At 33.5% G+C, this 20384-nt stretch overlaps 2 protein-coding genes and 1 long non-coding RNA gene across 3 annotated transcripts in view; 2 read left to right on the plus strand and 1 right to left on the minus strand.

The window, feature by feature from the left end:
- Nucleotides 1-2749, plus strand: part of LOC123707617 (hemicentin-2-like) — a 61425-nt gene extending 58676 nt beyond the window's left edge. The window contains exon 6 of the mRNA XM_045657846.1: nt 645-2749. Within this exon, the coding sequence (XP_045513802.1) occupies nt 645-678 (34 nt within the window). The 3' untranslated portion in view covers nt 679-2749. The remainder of the gene's footprint in view (nt 1-644) is intronic.
- A 2555-nt stretch (nt 2750-5304) lies between these two features.
- Nucleotides 5305-11994, plus strand: LOC123706735 (ceramide glucosyltransferase). Its single transcript, XM_045656115.1, has 2 exons — nt 5305-6851; nt 6986-11994. Exon 1 carries the CDS (start codon nt 5591-5593, stop codon nt 6782-6784), a length of 1194 nt encoding a protein of 397 aa, XP_045512071.1. The 5' UTR covers nt 5305-5590; the 3' UTR covers nt 6785-6851; nt 6986-11994.
- LOC123706736 lies at nt 7804-12362 on the minus strand. Its single transcript, XR_006753420.1, has 2 exons — nt 12201-12362; nt 7804-8005 (listed from the first exon to the last, which is right to left on the minus strand). It is a non-coding gene; the product is annotated as an uncharacterized LOC123706736 (long non-coding RNA).
- Between the last annotated feature and the right edge of the window lie 8022 nt (nt 12363-20384).

A 20384-nucleotide genomic window follows, 5' to 3' on the forward strand; every position in this document is an offset into this window, starting at 1 on the left:
ACCCCTAAATTGAACCCCTAACACTAAATTGTGTGTTAAACACAAAGAAAGCAACAATATTTTCCAACTAATTCGCCTTGATTAATAAATGATTGTAGCTTACGCCTACCGACATTTTAAACCACTCACTAATACGCGTACTCAAAGGAATATTGTATCACGCCCACTCGCTCGCAGCACTCAACCGCCAACACGTCTTATCTGGTCGAGCACCCGACGCCGTCTTCTTGATAATAAATCCTATATCCCTCACGAGGATACTCAATTTTTATATGTTTTGTTATTTTTTGTATATTTTAAAGAATCTTTCAAACGATTCTAATCCTTTGGATTGATTTTCTTGCCAGTTCTTCTTGCCCGCTCCACGCCCTTGACTTGCGAACTGGTAGTAAATGTACTTGTTTACCTACATGAATAAAGTTATTTTGAGTTTGAGTTAGAGTTAGAATAGCAGAAATTGTCTGCGTATGCTTAATAGCCCTCCTATATGTAGCTGTACCACAAAATGCCTCTAAAATATGTGTATCTAAAAGCAGTAACTAAATTATCTTAATTCAGTCTCAATTAACATTAAACTTCGTGACAAAAGAAGCCTTTATTGCCTATACTATATATAGCTTAAACAAACCATCTTACTATTCCAGGATCCTGTGTCACGACGAGGACGATTCCCAATAGCGGAAGGTGCATTATCCGGCCGTAGACATAGAATGTTCTCGGCCATTGATACGATACTGTCCCGGAATACATATGAGGAACATCTGAACGAACACCGGCATGTGATGTGTAAATAGTAATTTAATTAAATTTTGCATAATATAATGATCGTCACAAATACGGTACCTACTGAATATAATGTGTTTTATATATTTAAAAATAATGTCTGAACTAATTAGTGTGATCCTCGCGAGCCGGTATGTTTATCGATAGTCCACTCGAACCGTGACTTGTGAACGTCGCTTTTGTAAACTTGTAAATATTATTGATAAATTATATATAATATAAATACTGAATTATTGATTGTTTAAAACAAAAAGCGCGCCATGCAGTCTTGACACTTGATTTACGTACTTATTGTCGACGTCAGACGTCAAATTATAGTGTCATTTCGTTTTATTAATTTTATATAGAGCTGTAGTATCTTATAAGTTGAAACATTGCAGCTCGTTTTAGCTATAATACCTTCTCTTATTGATGCAAATTATTAGTTTCGAGTATTCATCCGAACTCTACCAACATCTTTTCAGCAGAATTTTTCATTAATATAAGTGCACTTTGTATATAACTATTCAAAAGAAACTTTAGAGAAAAACGAAATGACTCCGACGCGTCGCTTGAAATCACTTGGTCGACAGACTTGATTAGTAAAAATTCTAAATGAGACTTAGGCTACGGGAATCAGGCTTAGCACTAAATCTCATTTCTGGATTCGCTTAGAATCAAGCCTCGATAATTGTCTAAGTGTCGGCTAAGCCGCTATGAATATCTTAAGTTAGAGTGAGCAAGACGTCGTGTGGCGTGTACGTTGTGTAAATATATGGACGTTGTATAGGGATGTGGCCCTGCCAGATCCTGCATTTTGTATATTACTTTAAGTATATCTGGTTTTAACGCAGTTTTCAACGTGTTGACCTAGTCCTAAGTGAAACAGAATTCGTTTTATACATTACATAATAAAATCATCAGCGACCTCAAAGGACTGTTACTAAAAAAGAGAAAGTTCCGAGAATTTCACTATCTATGAAATTGTCATTTTGCGTTAATCCAAAGATAAATAATTATTATTTTTATTGTGTACGTACCATATTAGATTTTCCATAATATTTCCGCAATACAACGAAGGAAAAGTTTAAACGAGGACGCTCTTTTGAGGTCAGTGAATGAGTTCTCGATATGATCGGAAATAGTTATCCCTCGCGTGTTGTTCAAAACTATGAATTCATAAGCGTGCGAAACTAATTGTAGATAATTTCTTAACTTACAAGGTGAAAGAAAAACTAGCCCTCGGCATCCTAGAAAAATATTCATTTTATAAATTTATCGACTTTAGAATTTATTAATTTGGTTTGCGGTCAGTCTGTAAAATGTCTTTTATATCAGTCTCATTTATGGGACAAAAACATATAAATACTAACGTTGGACAAAGACACGTTCCGTCATTTTCTACTCATATCTAAAATCTTAGATACGTTTTATACCGTTTGGTTTATTTATTGAAAATTGTTAACAGTTCATCAAATAAAAATCAAGCGTATATTTGAAAACATACCTTAAGTCACAATTATGCCTTCATGCTTTAATATATTGGACGTTTTATCTCATTACACAGATTTGAGACCGATTTACGTTTTAAAATACAGATCACATTTATTTAAATAATATTTAGTTATACGAGTAGATAGCAGACATAACTTGTTCCAACTTTTCGTAGTTCGTACTTCGATCAACTTGTTCAAAAAAGTTCCCGCCATATGTAAATGTCATCTGCGTCTTTTTTCGACGCATAGACTATAAATATCAAAGTTCTATGTCCACAGACAAAATATTTTAAACAACACGCGCTGGAATAACATCGATTTTGTTATTGTACATTGTAGTTATTTATTTACGCTAATTTTCCACCTATTTATCTCTTGGCACTGGGAGAAAATAGACGGAAGTTGAATTGTGTTTGATTCGTTGACACTGTTACTGCCTCACTGTAAATATTATAATATTAATCCGTAAGTACTATAAATAAAGATCGTTGAAATTATGTATGAGTTTTAATACGTATAATACCTAAGATAAATTGACCATGCTAACCTATAAAACTTAATTAAATGTTTCTATTGTTATTCATGTTTTTCTGAGTTCTGTTATCCAATTTGAAAAAATTAAGCAACTTAATACAATATTTAAAAAGTATGATTTATTATTTGAAGCCATCCATGATTATTTATAGTCATTATATAATTCAATTATTAATGTAGGTAAGTTTTGTACGGACTCCGCCAAAAAGAAAACGAGACGAGAAATTGGAGAAACTGATCGTTCTTGGTAACGCAGAAAGTAACCTCACCAAGAGCTATATTGACAACCTACAATGCTTATTCATACCATGACATCGAGAAAACGAGACAGTTTATGTTCCCACGTGACCTTAGCAGTTAAAAGATTTCTTTCAATCAATTCGTATGAAAAATCGTACCATGCTCTCTCGGCTGAACCAAAATATGACCGTTGCGCCGTCTAACTATAAGCGATTCTACAAGTTCACATTTTCTTCAACTTTTTTGTATTGAACGTGTCTTAATAATAGTTTAGAACATATAAAATTCAATAGTTAATTAATTTAACTAGTTCATAAATTAAAAACAATAAGATGTACCGTGTATAATAATCGCTAATTCTGTCATAGTTTGAAGACGCAACGTTCAAATTTTGTTTGAGCCGCGCGTTACGAATTTTCATACAAATTAAATGAACGAAATTCGATTACCGCTAAGGACACGTGGGAACAAAAAATGTCTCGTTTTGACAATGTCATGGTAAGAATAAGCGATACATCACAGTTGTAGGTTGTCAATAGGCTGGCAATAAGAGGTTATGGTATACCCCCTGAAATTTTGTAAACATCCTATCAAAATTTGACGGTAACGTTTAGCAATGTATTTACATCCACACTTGTCCTTGTTTACTTGTTTACACTTGTAAACAACATCATTTGAAAACTTTACGTTTAAAATATAGCAAAAGAATAGTTGACTATTAAATATATATCTATATATATCTATATATATATGATATTATATATATATTATGATTGTTGAATTATTTGTTATAATTTTTAACTTTTATTTATTATTATAGAATTATCTGTCGAACCAACTTTGACAGTTAAATTTAAGACTTACCTAAAAACTACAAACTAAATTATCGTTCAATCGTTCGGTCTTGCGACGCCAATGGCCAATACCTTTCATATTATAGGAGGTCATGATTTATACGACAAAAAAACACTTTTGGATGTAGGAACCTAAACTCATCAGCATCTCAATTGGATTGTTTCAAGAAAGCTTATGGTAGGCCCTCAGCGCTCGAAACAAAGCCTAGAGCTAGAATAGACGAGTACAACTGGCAAGCTATTTTTTCGCTGCTCCTTTTAATCGTTAAATAGTTTGTTTTATAAGATGTAAGGAGCTGCGACCTTGCTCCACGTGGCATGTAATCAATTATTATAAAAAATAAAAAAATGTGTATGTCAGCGACGACGCACGATTGGAGTTTACTCCTTACGAACGATAATTATGATATATATCGAATAGAAAAAAAGGGTAAATGAACGCATCTGCTAAAATGATAAGAGAAACAAACATATATCTGTAATTATTCGGATTATTTATATTACTTCAATAAAGCGTATTACATAAAGTATGTTACAAAACAATATAAATAATAATAATAATAACAATAATAATTGTGTTCAATTTATACAAATCCAATTTTAGAGAGAGAATGAGATGGAATCATTCTTTTACACGTTCAATCCTACAGATATATGTTTGTCTCTTTCTACGTAACGCCTCAACTTTTCGTGTTACACTTGATTTTACTCCTCATTAAATTTCCGTACTGGGCCTTATAACTCAAATTGTTTCTTAAGGAGTAAACTCCAAAAAATAAAACTTTTACCCACAACCACGTTTATTTTTATCAAGAATTCGTATTCATATTGGTAACCAATAGCTTCAGCTCCTTGTAAGAACTTCAGCGTGAATTCATATATAAAAAAATATTTTAGCACCATCTAGTGGAAAATTAAAATATTAAGTGTACTGTATGAACAAAGGAACATTTTTTTTTACGCTAAATGTGACGTGAAAAATCGTGAGTTAAATGTTAATGTCATTTGCACGAAAAAAATATGAATAGTTACTTGGTCTCAAGCCCCAGCTATAACCAATCACATATGGAAATAGTCATAGTTGAAATTTAAACAAAAAGCATACTCAGCATTTGCATAATACCTATAGATAGGATAATTGTAATGTCTGACTGCAGTTAATGTGTTGGCAATCAATAACGACAAAAAATTAAAAAGCTCAAAAAGAGACAAGCCCCAAAATTACAGAGTACAGTATTCTTAGCACTTATTTACAAAAAATGTACTATTATTTAAACACCGAGCTAATGGTTTACCATTTGTTATCTGTTTACAGTTGATGCACAGTGTGCGCTCGAAACCCTAATGTTTATACTCTTTGGCGAAGTAGTTGACGGTCAGAGATTACAGAGTTTTGAAACTTGACATATCGGGGGAGATCGGCCATCGGGCGGGGAATGTCGTTTTCAGTCATTTTGAGAATTGCGGTAGTATAAACATTCGTTATTGTTCTTCGTATTTTCCGGCCGTATTTAATAAAAATGTTCGCGCAATAAAAATGCCAAGTGAATACTATTTTCTTTATTGCTGTAATATTGAAATGGATTTTTTTAGTTGCTGATAGACAGTGTATTCAGTGCTATGATACAATCCTAGCGCAGCTCCAACCCTCGAAACTAGTCGATATTATGTGGCCGGGACGCGAAAAAGACATACTTTTAAATTATGATTCCGATGGTGTATACAGTGTATGGTTTTGCGATTTTCTTTATGGTCGCGTGGGTGTGTTTGTGGCTAATTCATATAATGGCCTTTTCCTATTCAAAGTGGAAACTGCATCGGACTGTAGACCGGTCTCCGCCGGAGCAACCACATCCCGGTGTTTCGATTTTAAAACCACTTACCGGAGTAGATCCAAACCTGTTCTCTAACTTAGAGACGTTTTTCACACTGGATTACCCAACGTATGAAATTCTATTTTGTGTCGAAAACGAGCAGGATCCTGCTTTGATGCTTGTGAACAGTCTTATTCACAAATATCCTAGAGTGGATGCAAGGTATTTCATCGGCGGAACGCGAGTCGGCGTTAACCCTAAGATCAACAATATGCATCCAGCGTATATGGCGGCTAAGCATCCCCTTATATTAGTGAGTGATTCTGGAATTCGAATGAGAGATGATAGTCTATTGGACATGGTGCAACACATGAAGGAGGACGTGGCGATAGTTCATCAGATGCCATTCACGTGGGATGCGGACGGCTTCGCTGCTGTCTACGAGAAAGTATATTTTGGTACGGCGCAGGCGCGGATGTACTTGGGAGCAGATTTCCTCGGCATCAACTGTCACGTTGGAATGTCGTCTCTTGTACGGCGCTGCGCGCTGGAGGAGGCAGGAGGTCTGGCTGCATTTGGAGAGTATCTGGCTGAGGATTTCTTCATGGCGAAAGCGGTGTTATCCCGTGGGTGGCGGTTGCGTGTAGCATCGTTACCTGCTCTTCAAAACTCGGGCTCCAAGTCGATAGGCGGAATGCAGGCGCGGCTTAAGCGGTGGGCGCGTCTCCGGATAGCCATGGTGCCAACAACGGCGCTACTGGAACCTCTGAGCGAGTGTTTACCGCTTGGCGCGGGTGCCGCATGGGCCGCTGGACAGCTCTTCGGTGCGGAACCCTTACCTTTCTTTCTTGTGCACATGCTTGTGTGGTTTTTATCAGACTGGCTCATGCTCCGCTCAGTTCAAAATGGGTCACCTCCATTTACAAAAGTAGAGTTTCTCTTGGCCTGGGTGTGGAGTGAGTGTTGTGCACCATTGGTGTTGGCAACAGCAGTGCTTAACCCAGAGATTTCTTGGCGGGCTCGCAACTACCGGCTGGACTGGGGTGGCCGAGCACATGAGCTCAAACCTAAACTGAAGTTCTGAGCGTGATCACTTCAATGAAGGCTTTAATTTGGTTTAAAAAGAAGCAACCTTCAGTGCTACTGTTGATGTGAGTTTATAATGAGTATATTAGTTTTAAGTTTTTATTTTAATTGCTATTTATAGTTTGAAATGTATGATGAATACTTGTTATTCTTGTTTTAAAGAGTTTTGTATGTTTATAGATTAAACAAAATATTTCAGCTGCTGTTTCCTACTTTGTGGTTCATTGATGTGATCTGCCATAAACTCAAGAGCCAGCTTATTTAAATTGATGGATAGGTCATTGTCTACACAAATGCATATTGGCACACTACTCATTGTGATATCAAAAAAATGTATGTATTGATGACACATTCCAATACATTGCATGTGCTAAGGTCAGTCAAAACAAGATCAACAAATTACAGCTACAACATTCAACACTCAACACTTATTAGTTTATTGTATATTATATTGTAACACAAAAAAGTATGTTGTGATATTGTGAATTCTTGTTAAAAGAGGTCTACTATATTATTTAAATTTTGATAACTATTTAAATTCAAGGTTTGGGCTCTATTTTTAATTTTTTACACTTGCCTTAAACATTGCATTCTAAATTAATTAAAAATATACAGGGTTGTACTAAACATTTTTAAATTACATTTTGCTTATTTATTTTATGTACCTTTGGACTGAATGTTCAAACTTCAACCACTTTGGCCTGAAGGGGACCAAAAAAAGAAAATAATTATTTTTCAAATGTAGAATAAAAAGCAGATTCCATAAAAATTTTGGACAAATTAATTTAATTGAGAAATAAAGACTGGTTAGCCGGCATCCAGAGGTACTTCAGCCTTTTGTTGAGGGTTTATCATTAGAGTGCCATGAATACTTGTATTACATAAATTCTAGTTATTCTGCCTTTGAATACTAATTGAATGACCTAAATTGCAACATGCCTAGGGCTGCCAAGTGCTTCAATTATAAATACATATTCACCCCTTAATACTAAAGAATTTCACATTGAATGAGTAAGCTTTAAAGTGACATATTTTTATTCCTTTCATTTGACAACCTTGTCTTATATACATCATTTTAATATTTGAGCTTCAATTTTTATAACATAATTTAATCAAAAAAGCTGAGCCATATAGTTTAGGTTAGAAAAAATATTCCCAGTGATAAAAGTTCTCATTAACTTTGTGTGCCTCCGACATTGTTTCACTGTATAGTGGATACCTGAAATGTAAGAGGCTAACTGTTTTATTTTATAACTTTTGCAAAGTACTATTTACGTCAATGTACTTAGAAGTTAATGGCTCATTAAATTGTGATTTATGGCGTAAAAATTCGCATTCCACATGCGTTATAGGTAATGCTTGCACTCCACTCCGGCATGAAGTGATTATACGCTTAAACAAATACGCTTGTGCAGTTTTTTATATATTTAAAACATCAAAAATGATATTTGATATTTAAATTATTCCTGTCTATTTGATAATATTTAACAACAAGTTGCAAAACCTATATGTTGAGTTGAGTCCAAGCATAAATGATTTAATTTTGCAATTGCATGACTCTAATAAAGCCATAAGTATTTAAATAAAAAAAATCTACAAGAAACTGTTTACTTTACAATAGATTTCAAAGCAATGTCATACTTATGGCCTGGTTGGAAAATTTTACAAACCTAGCCTATCTTGATGTTATGCAATTAGCCTCTGCCTATAAGTCTTTTTATCAATGATAAACAATGGTAATCACTATTGATTATTGAAGAGTTACCTTACTGTTATTTTCATTTAAGCCAACATGGTTTATAGAACACCTTCATACTATTTTATATGTCCTCGCACTGTACTCAACAGGATATGGAAATTTTGCATGGAATATAGTCTTGTTGTAGTTGTTGTTTAAAAAAATAATAGATATGTTTTCGTGGTTTGGTTTGATACTCGAACCATGCAAAAATCGGGAACTTTTTATCCTAATTAACGAAAACAATGTAACGGTATCTTATGGTATCACGTGATTGTTACTAAATTATTTAAAGATTAACTGATATTGAATGAAAGATAACATACTATTATTTATCACTAGCTTGTACGAATCGTGAGGTAACCGGCACGCCTTAGACCCAAAAATTCGATGTGTCAGGCACAAAACGCTGATCATATTAGACAAAATAATACAGAAATCCAGAGGCCCAGACCTGAAAAGGTTGAGCAACTGGATGTTTTTGATTAGATTTTTTAAAAATTCTAGTAGAATCTTATAAGTTTATCTTACGTGTTACACGATTATGAATATCACAAGAGGCCATTTGCTAATGAGTGATGAAACGTACCTATTTTAAAAAAGTTGGTTTATTACCCATTCAATATAACCCTCACGATATCATGATTGTTTCATAGATTATTGTGACAGGCGAGAAGCATTGTCTGTATAGAATATTGTGCTCAAAACTTTTTGTTGTAAATGTACCTAGTTATAGTTAAAAGTACCTGAAGGTTTTGTAGAAAAAGAAACCTTGTTAGTTTGACCTAAGGTCTTATTTATATGGCAGCGTCAATTGATGCATCTTGCATAATAAAACCAATAACAACTTATGTTTCCATGGTTACGATAATTTGTAATAAAAGATGGTAACCAGGATAACAGACGGTATTATCTATAGCCCACGATTTATAAGAGAAGCGTGAAGTTGTTCCATTTGAAGGATTTCCTTATGTTACAGTTACTGTACTTTTAAACTAAATAATACTGGATGCAAATAATACCTTTATTGCAACAAGGAAATATTGCCCTAAGAAGCAAACCACATAGCACATACATACATAACATGTTTAAGGGCTGTATCAAACAAGTTTTATCGGTAAATTACCTGCCTGACCTTGTAGGCTGGACTAGTTACGAACGTTGAACTCTGCGTGTTAAATTTAAATATAAATTAATTAGCAACGAGTTGCTAATAAAACGATATTAAAATTTAATTGTTATAAACAAACAATTAAAGGAAATCGACAAGTTTTATTCCGTGATAATGTTTCATATGTGGTTAGGTTTAATTATCTGATTCTGACTCCACGATTCAAAATTCACCATAGTTTAAGCGTTGATACATATAAAAAAATTTACATATACCAACGCTTAATCGAAAAATGTACCCTACAATTGTTATTTACGTATGTTTTATTTAAATTTTCATTCATAAACATCATAAATCACGTGTTATTTACTAGAAAAACTAACACAATGTATATTTTGTTACGAGGACCATATTTTTTGATATATCCTTCTAAGAATATATAGAAATACCAGGTTTATCGATAAGAATATCAATACGATAGTAGTCCAGATATGATAGTGCGTGAGTACTAACTTAGTGCGATATATTGATAAATACGTCAATGTCGGTACATGATATAATATATTTTCGAACTTGAATTTAAGTTTTTTTGTATTATCACCATTTCGGGTATTGAAGAAGTAAGTTAATGCCAAAATATTCAAAGATAATTGGCGTTCGGCTTTGATCTAGCATTACCGTCAAAATTTGTATTGAGATAAACCACCTATATACAATAAGCGTTATCGTTTACGAGGAATTGATTTGATATAATTCGTGAGAATCAAATTCCGATTACAGCACCTTTTTGAAAACGCCTCGTTATCGCGATATCTGTTATCATCTATTGATAAGTCATCACCGGGAAAAAACGTTCCGCGAAACTCACTTGGCTCTAAAAACTATAATAAGGCCTTTGAGAAATAAAATCGATGAAGCAAATACCAGAATGGTCAATGTCAACATTTGAAAAGTTTTGAGCACAGCTTAATTTCCATACATTTTATCTCTGTTCAAAGAACATAGCTAGTTTTCAAACATGAAAAAGCATTATATATTAGCAATAATTTTTAATTGATGGACAAGTTATACAGCGGTCCCAATATTTAGCAATCATATATATGTATGACACCCAATGTAAATTCATATTTTTAAAGATAACGATTTTTTGTAACTTTAGTTATCCTTAAAAATAATGAATTAATTAGCAATTTTATTTTGTATGTAATTACTGTCATCCGACATCTAGGAATAACAACATATTTACGACCTGATGTATATAATAGGTAAGTACCATATTGGAAACGGGACTAGACCTATCCAAACACTATGTAGCATAATATTTATTTCTGTGATTATTTCGAGCATAAGTTGCTAATGTACAAGTACACAATGCTGCCATGGATGTTATTTCGATGTGCAAATTTTAATTTTTTATTTTACGAGAATAGTTTTTATTTTTAAAGTACAACATTGGTTGTGATTTAAAGCCGCTCGGTTGCTACAAATGTTATAATTTTCGACTGTATGACCTTGATGATACAATGCCGTTTTTTTGTTATATTCGCTGATTGTAAGGAATCAAACTGCTTATACGAGGTGTGATCTAAACTTAATTTACAGCCAATAGTAAACTCTTTATAGTTTCATTTATTTCCCAAGTCTTTAGTCTGAAATCAACACGTAAAGTAAATCTATACGCTTCACGCCTCACTGCTCTAGGACGCTTACGTAAAAATTTAAAAATATTCTTTCAAAGTGAATGTCAAAACTCTTCTTTATTTCAATATCTCGCTATTAAAAATTGGAATTACGATTCTTACATCTAAGTATAAAATCAACAAATCTACTTTGTCTCCCTAAGTACTAAGAAACATAGATCAATCAATTCAAGATCTCAGACGTTAAGTCTCTGATGATACAATTATATTCTAGTTAATTAATATATAACACTGTACATTACATAAGTTAGCCAATCATAAATAAGTTAGGTAATTCTGCCATAGAGATTAAGATTAGATTGCACTTCGTTGGTGAAGACTGCTGAATACATAAAGATTTTCTATTTACTTATTGGATTATTTGGTTATTATGTCAAACGTATTTCTTCCAGAATTCAAAGTTCCATGATTATTCGAGTTACGAAATTAAAAATGATTTTGTTTGTCAAATAATCGAATGATTGATACAAATTATAGTTAAAAAAAAATAAGTTTTATACTGAAATCAATCTGAACAAAATGGAAAAAGTACGTATTTGTGCCGGACTTATTTTTTAATGTAACAAAAAATGATTCTACCTTACAGATGTAACTCATTGAGGCATTGTAAAAGGATAATACCGAAGGAAAAATTTGAAACGAATAAACCACTTAAATTATGTATGTTTTTTATTACAAAACCTGTTTAATAAGGAAACGACAGTCGAGTCGCCACGCCACATACTGCGAATGAACATTGCATTAAGAAAATATTATTAGAGCGCCTTAATCCAGTATTGATAGTGTCAATATTTTTAATGGAAAAAAATATATCTCAAAAACTCCAATTACTTTAATCTAATGTAATTAGACTGGAGGTACTAACATTTAGTTACGGCTTGGTGGAATTTGCACGAAAGATATCCAGATGCTTGCTCCTTTTTTAATATAATCATTATATTTTAGTAGTATAAAACCCACCGAAATGAAATAAAAACTGATTAGGTATGACGCACAATAAGCCTTCAACTTTAATAATTGGCAAGGTGACACTAGTAATATAGCTAACTAATATTTTGGAATATATCCTACTTTAAAAATATTATCTGTGAAAAACTGAGTCATACTTTTATCAATTTGATTCATATGTCATGATTTTTTTTGCTAGTATTTAGACGTGATTCATTTCCCTATCATAAGCTGCTCCAGTCATATGTAGTTTATTTTAGATAGATATGACATCTAGTAATTAAATACTTACATGGAATTCGTGACAATAATTTGTTGAAAGTCGTTTTGCCGTAAAATATAAATGCATTATTTTTGAATCACCCAGTTAGACTAATCAAACGCTTTCAAGACTATGACAAGTTTATCTAATATTTCAGGAACAACTATGAAGAATCCTTTTATTAAAAAGAGGAATATATGGAGTATTCGAAACAGAATCCCAAATTCGATGTCTAACGTAAGGATAAATTGAACCTTACATTACATTACACATCATGAATGGTAGGTTATTGCAAGTTTACATATGCAACTAATCTGTTTAGTCAATCTAAATGTAATTGCTGTTGAAATCGTCGATTTAAAAGCTTTTAACCAAAATGAAAAACTTATTAATGATCGAGCATTCGATGACAATTTTTCACAACTATTATATGTATATAGACTATAGTAAATAGTTATTTTTGCTTATTACAACATTCCATTGCTAAATCATTTGCATCTATGTAAATACAAAAATGTATTGCTTTTCCTTTATCTCGCTAAGACTCGAGAATGGTTAAACCGATTTGGCTAATTATAATCTTGAAATATTTGGGCAAGGTCAGGAAAGACTTAAACGTTGGGAAACATAAAAAATACTCCTGACTAGGAAATATTTGATATTCTTGACTTTTTAGAAATAAAAATTGTCACTTGTTCATCATATATTTATAGATGCTTTCCGAACTTTGTGTTTCATAGCTGGATGAGGTACGAATTCTTTGGTTTGTTTAAAAAAACAACTACAAGTTGATACGAAGTTCACCTGGTCATCTAGTACCTTAATGAATAGCTTAGACTTTTAGAGGAAATCGCAATGCATTGTTAATGTGGTAGATTATAACTAACATCCTTATGTACCGACGATGACCGTTTATGGTATTAAGTTGTATGCGTGACGAGACAGCATATAAAAGTGACACGCAAGTTAAGTGTTCACTAAAATGTAGGGCAATTGGAGACTTGTAATATTCAGTAACTATTATGTCAATAAAGTATTCTACTAGTATTTGCCTGTGACTGTTAACACAAATTTAAACTTAAAGTAAATTGTGGATCTAAAGGTTATAGGACATATAATATATATATATATTACTTTTTGGTATAACATCAATTATGTTCTTATTAATATTATAAATATTTAAAGCTTGTTTGAATTTCTTTATAAATCGCTAAACATTTTTTTTTATTTAGTACACGGGTAGGATCAGGCCCATCTGATGTTAAGAAATACTACCGCCCATGGACACTCAATGCCAGAGCGCTCGCGTGTGCGTTGACGACCTTTTATTAATTGGCACGTTTTTTTCTTGAAGGACCTTAAGTGGAATTGGTTTGGAATAACTTCTAGTGGCAGCTAGTTCCACTTAATTGTGGTGCGCGTGCAAAACTGCCTAAAAACGCTCAGTTGTGGAACTACGGACGTCGAGTTGATACAGTGATGAAACTCAGCTGCATGTAATTATCCGAAGAACTCCTCTGAACACACTGCCCAAGGTCAATGCGGTAGAAGATGCTGAGGGACCAAGCCGTTCGGATAGGGATTGATCATCGACGATTCGAACCGCTCTCAGAGCTTGAAGAACTCCCCAATACCAGGTCCTTCTACTTAGAAGACGGAGCTGGTACTGGGGAGCTCCCACCTAGATGTAAGGTTAGTACTTCGTACTGTTTCCATAATCACCTTGCAGTGGACTATGAACCTTGCATTTGGCTGTGCACCAATGGACTTTCTGTCTATCTGCGCAAAAGACGCCCACTATGAATTCTTGGTTTTTGATATTAAATACAAAAAACAATTCTTTTTCCTACGATCAACACTTTTAATAGAATACATTAATTTAAGCGAAAACCCGTTATTAAAACCCATATTTCAACGCACTCCAGGTGTCGTGCTCTTAAAGTCATTCACCAAATCCGTAAAAACAAGCATTGAAAAACCAAGGTCTTACCAACCAACCTACGTACGTAGATAGTGGCAGCCAATCGTTTATCATACAATACATAAAGTGCAATAGAATTACACAGTCAAGATAAAACTTCAAGTGGTAATTACTGTTAAAACAACATAATGGTGTATCACAATTGGTTGCGGTAATAATAATATATACATTATTTTTTCATATAACAGGAGGCAAACGGGCAGAAGGCTCACTTGATGTTAAGTGTTACCGCCGACCATGGACACTCAATGCCAGAGGACTCGCGAGTGAGTTGCCGGCCTTTTAAGAATTGGTACGCTCTTTTCATGAAAGTTGAATTGCTTAATACAGCTTTAGAATATTATAACTGCGTCCCACTGAACCAATTCAGAAAACGCTAAAATAATCGATTAGCCTTCAGTCAAGGTTGTCTAAAACTTTTATGATTATCTACCTTAACAATGCCTATCTATAGTCTAGGAAAGCAATAAACGTAATGGTACTAAAGTAAAGCTCACTTTTGTTTCTAACTGACGTACTAGGTCTCTGAAACTTGGAAATTTAATAATATTTAATATAAAATTTACTGTTATTATATCTGTCGTCGTACTTAATCACTTTATCATAAAGTATTTATTTCATAATAAAACAGCTTTAATGAAATATTCAGTTTAATTCAAAATTGTTTTGCTCCCACTTAGAATTATATTATACAGTGTATGGGCCCTTTTTAAGTAAATACAAATGACTTGCGCCAGGGGTCCCAGCTCTTCCGTAGCTTATATGGTTACAATACGTGTGTGAATGTGATATTAGACTGTGTATGTAAATGACATACTGCAGCCATTAGTACAATATATTTAAACTACAATTTGATTACTTGTGAGCTATCATTGAACTTTATTATAGCAACTGAGCGATAATAAGAAATAGGTAAGTCTAGTTTAGTTGATTATTGTGTCTAGACACCGGCTTATAATCCATCCTCAAGAAGGTCAATTATATCTTTTAGTTTCTTAAATTTAATTAAGTTTATACCATAAGTCGTAATATCTAATTATTATAAATACAACCGACAAAGCAAATCCGAGCTCATTAAGCTTGGGAATTCTTACATTGTAACGGTTGACAGGAAAGTCTAGTTTTACATTTTCATTATTGTACAGAACATTTAATTAATTATATAAAGACCTTTCCTTGATTTATATCCTCGTACCCATGAATAGTAAAAATAATTGTCTTCCTGTTGGTGTGTTCATTCGTAGAGATAACATAAACCATTTTCAATTTAATAACAAAGATTTTATAACAATTCTCGTGTAACAAATACAATGTATTCCTATGGGACTGGCGTCATGTATATTTTAGTAGACTTTCAGTTGGGTAGAATGCAGCCGCAGATAATTGAGAGTGAGTTGAGCTCCACTAAGTCCTACAACTTCGGGACTTCCAGAATATAACAAAAGCTAGCCAGGTTGTCACAAACAAAGCTGCGAATAAGCTCCATCTTAGTGTTCTTATGGTTGTTAAGATTCTGTGCTGTTTTTTTTTTGTTGCTATAAGTGTTTTTATTACAAAAAGTGCTTTCAAATTACATTAGGTATTTGCTGAACAAACTTGATCGTCTCCAAAATTTCTGTATCCGTTTTATATTCGGTCTAAGACAGTACGACCATATTATGTCTGCATTCCGTAAGCGGCTACCCATTCGTCAGCGACATGCTGCTCACATTCTCCATCTTTTATACTCCATCCTATTCAATCTTAAAACTCCTTCCTATCTCAAATACGATTTCAAATTTTTGGGTGCCCATGGCTATAGCTTACGCTGTTCTGAAAACTATATCCTTGGAATCCCATCTAATACCCCTTCCTAATGTTATTCTTGGCGAATCCTTTAAGGTCTCTTCAATGAGGCTTTGGAATTCACTTCCTGTGTTCATTCGCTTAGCTTCTTCACTATCTTCCTTTAAATATCTACTGTACAAACATTTCCTGTCCACAACGTATACCTATCTTTTATTATATAGCACAGGGGCAAACGGCAGGAAGCTTATCTGATGTTAATTGATATCGCCGACCATGGACACTCAATGCCAGAAGGCTCGCGAGTGCATTGCCGGCCTTTTAAGAATTGGTACGGTCTTTTCTTGAAGATTCCTAAGTCGAATTGGTTCGGAAATACTACAGTGTGTAGCTGGTTCCACATGGCGGTGGTGCGCGGCGAAAATTGCCTTGAAAAACGCAATTTATGTTTATGTATTTTTACACTTCTTGCTTGCCTTATCTAATTAAAATTTTGTTCTTAGTGGTTGACTGCAAGAGATAGCTGGAAAGCGATAAAGGCGCCAGTTGCCTTCCTATTTATTTAATAATGTCAATTGTTTTATGTTTCTGCAACGAAGTGTTAATAAATAAATATAGGTATTATGATTTATGTATTGTTCAAATCGCGTATATAGAGTACTTTTAACCATACACGGTTTGTTATAAAGTACAGATCAAAAAATACTTAGTGCTAGGTCAACGGATGAACAATAGCCGCGTCCTTGCCTAGGTATACCTAATGAAGATAAGATAAGGTATTATCAAAAATCTAATTATGAAACTTGATAATGTAAATCACATACCTGAGATATGCACTCCTAAAAAGGTTACCAAAAGATCATAAATTATTATTATTCATAACAATTCTGTACTTAAGTGAAAATAATGATCTTCGGGTTATAAATACCACTTGTAATTGGCTATTAAATATATAGATAGGGCAGTGTACTGAACTGAACAGAGGGTAAGACTCAGTCGTGATATAGCGCTAAGTAGGACTCGTCATGAACGAACACGAACTATGTTAAAAACGTAATAAATTTTATCATATCCTTACATAGAGTTTGCAGCAAAATCAATATGATTCAAAAGCTATTTTATTATCTGCCTAAGCATTTATCACGTTGATACTAATAATAATATACAGTGTAAACTCTATATAACGACACTGAAAGGTGTGTGTTGTAGTACGGCGTTATAGAGGGTTAAATGGAGAAGTTCGTATGCATGATGCCGACAGTCGATTTATTGAGTTTATTGCGGGCTAGGATAATAAAGTCACAAAAGAACGTACACAATTGCGCAGTTTTTACTAATTTTAGCAACTTAAAAAGTACTTTATTGCTAAATTGTTGTCGTTATTGAGAGTGGGTGTAATGCTATCTAGACTGTATGATTGTATGGAAGACAAGCTAAATCAACAGAAGCCAATTGATTTCGATGCTTTAGGGATGCGTTAAATCGAAGAACGTTACATGGAGTATATTGTTATTACAGTCATACCTGCGTGAGTGAGTGAGAAAACTCTATTAATAAAAGTATTTACCGGCTCCTCATCTTGCCCTCCTAAAACCTATATACGTGAGAAACATAAAAACGTGTATAAGTGACAGTACATATTTCAGGTCTGAACCTATTATATACCTCTATAAGCGACAGTTAAACGCAATAAACTTTTGCTATTTATGACTAATTCATAAAATTCGAGGTTCAAACGTTCGTCTATTATTGTGTTCAATAGTGCAATATACCTCTTTATGTAATACAGACCCTTTTTGTAACTCTGTAAGCTAAAAACTCGGGATAGTGAGTGTCTATAAGAGAAAATGAGATCGAGGTCCCTTGAGCTCTCACTTATCTAGGTTTGACTGTATAACTATTTAATTGAGAAAATTTTAGGTCAATATATATATATATATATATATATATATATATATATATGTGTGTGTGTAACACTGGAAAACAATGCAATTTAGCGCTAGAATATTCTAGAAATTATGAAAAATTCTTTAGTATAGATAAGAAATATACATTTAGAAATATAAACTAAGCCAATCGGTTCAATTAACATTCATTCCAACTCAAAATACCCATATGAATAAGTAAGTCTGCAACTTGGAAAAAAGTTACATATTATTTTTTATTTAAAGAGCATCATCCGTCGTTCACTGGTTCACGCATGGCGTATAACCCGGAGGTTTTGGTTTTGGTTTCCGGAAGACTCCTCTTTGAATCTTCTTCCAGCAGTCTTATCGTCTATTTTATTGAAGACATGTATCTGGTCCAGTTGTACAGACAGATCGACAACCGGAAAGTTAGTCTTTTTATAATACGGAGGACAAACGAGCCTGCGGATCGATCATACAAGCCAACTTTCTCAGCCACTCAACATCCTTTTATAAGCGTTGCCGGCCTTTGACAGAGGAGTACCTATCCTTTATTGAAACCAAACGTATAACGAATGTTATCCGATAGTATTAAAATAATATAACAATCAATTATGTGCCTAACCAAAACGTTTGTTCCTCGTAATTGAATAAATCGGTTTTGTTGAAGGTCTAAAGACAAATCAATGTTCTATTGTAATTCGTAACCAAAAATGTAAAGCCTATTTGAATTCTATATGTGTCTCGGAAGTTACCAGCCATTTAAGTTACCTACTATTATATTACACGTACCTGTGATAATGAATCACGGATAAATTCGTTCAACACGTCTAGCTTGCCTATGTTGATTATATTTACAATAACAACGATTATTCGTTGAATAATCTAAACCGCCGAAAATGTATATACAATGTATATATTTCATACCTGCAAACCTGATATTTTTCGCTTTTAATGCTTTAATCAAATGTTCAGTGCCTACTTTTTAAATCTTTTAGGAGTAATATGTAAAGTAAAGATTATCTGTACTTGTTTCACACGAACCTAGAAGTTATCCGCGTGTTAAAAATAAACAAATAATTCTACGTGTACTAAAGCTAGGTCTAAGGTTAATTGTAGTACATTTAGTAATGCCGCCCGTTTAATTGCTACCGCAAAATAGGTCACGCTTAGTTAAAAATGCTTTAAGCAGCTAATTTTAAATATCATGACCGAAAACGAGATGGCTTTTTAAATTTACGGTCAATCGATTTATAAAACGATTGCTTTATAATTCAGTATAAAGTTTGACCCTAAATACAACTCTCAAGTCCTAATATTTTTTAATTACTGCAAAATACTGCCCATAACAGAAAAAGTAATTAAATGCCTTCTAGTCGAGCACTTTTTCGAGATGACAAAAAAAGAGTGGAGCATGACGTACAGACTCGAGCGGTAACGCAGATTCAGCTATACATCGAGAGCAAACAAGGTATATGGCGAGAGAACGTTGAAGTGTTTGCTACCGCGGCTAATAAATAGTCTACCAAGTCAGATATTAGGTAGCCTAATGCTAACCAACATACGCAGTAAATTTAAAAACTAGTTTTTATGCATTTGTCGCGCTCCTAAACAAGATTGCTATGTTTACATTAATAAAAACCACAGGGGGTTTTCTAATGTAAAATATTGTAATTTTGTGATTATATTATATTATCTTGTAAAATAAATAAATATATTTTCAGTGATTTTTATCGCAGAAAATTTCGTTAATATTCTAGGCTTCGAGGTTTCTAACAAAGGTTTACTCGGCTTGTACACGACTCCTGGTTTCTATGAATTAATAGAAAATAATGAATGCGTTCAGGAATAACCACCTCGCTGGCAAAATGGAAACTGCGTAAAAACTGTTGAGTCTTGATTCCCGGCTTACCATTTGGAATAACTTAATTATTTGGAAAACGAAAAAAACTAGCTTTGTATTTACATCAGGCATGTACAACCTTACGTTTTTACAACCTCCAAACAGGCCTTACATAGAGATAAGATAAAATATAGGATTGGGTAGGGCGTGTTATTAAACTGACTGTACAAATAGCATTTTATCTCTTTGGTATTGAATTCTAAGTTTTTGTACGATATATGTAGTTGAATGCAAAAAATGCTATGAAAAGAAAATTAGGCAAC

This window comes from Pieris brassicae, chromosome 3 (genome assembly GCF_905147105.1).
Source record: "Pieris brassicae chromosome 3, ilPieBrab1.1, whole genome shotgun sequence".
NCBI lineage: Eukaryota > Metazoa > Arthropoda > Insecta > Lepidoptera > Pieridae > Pieris > Pieris brassicae.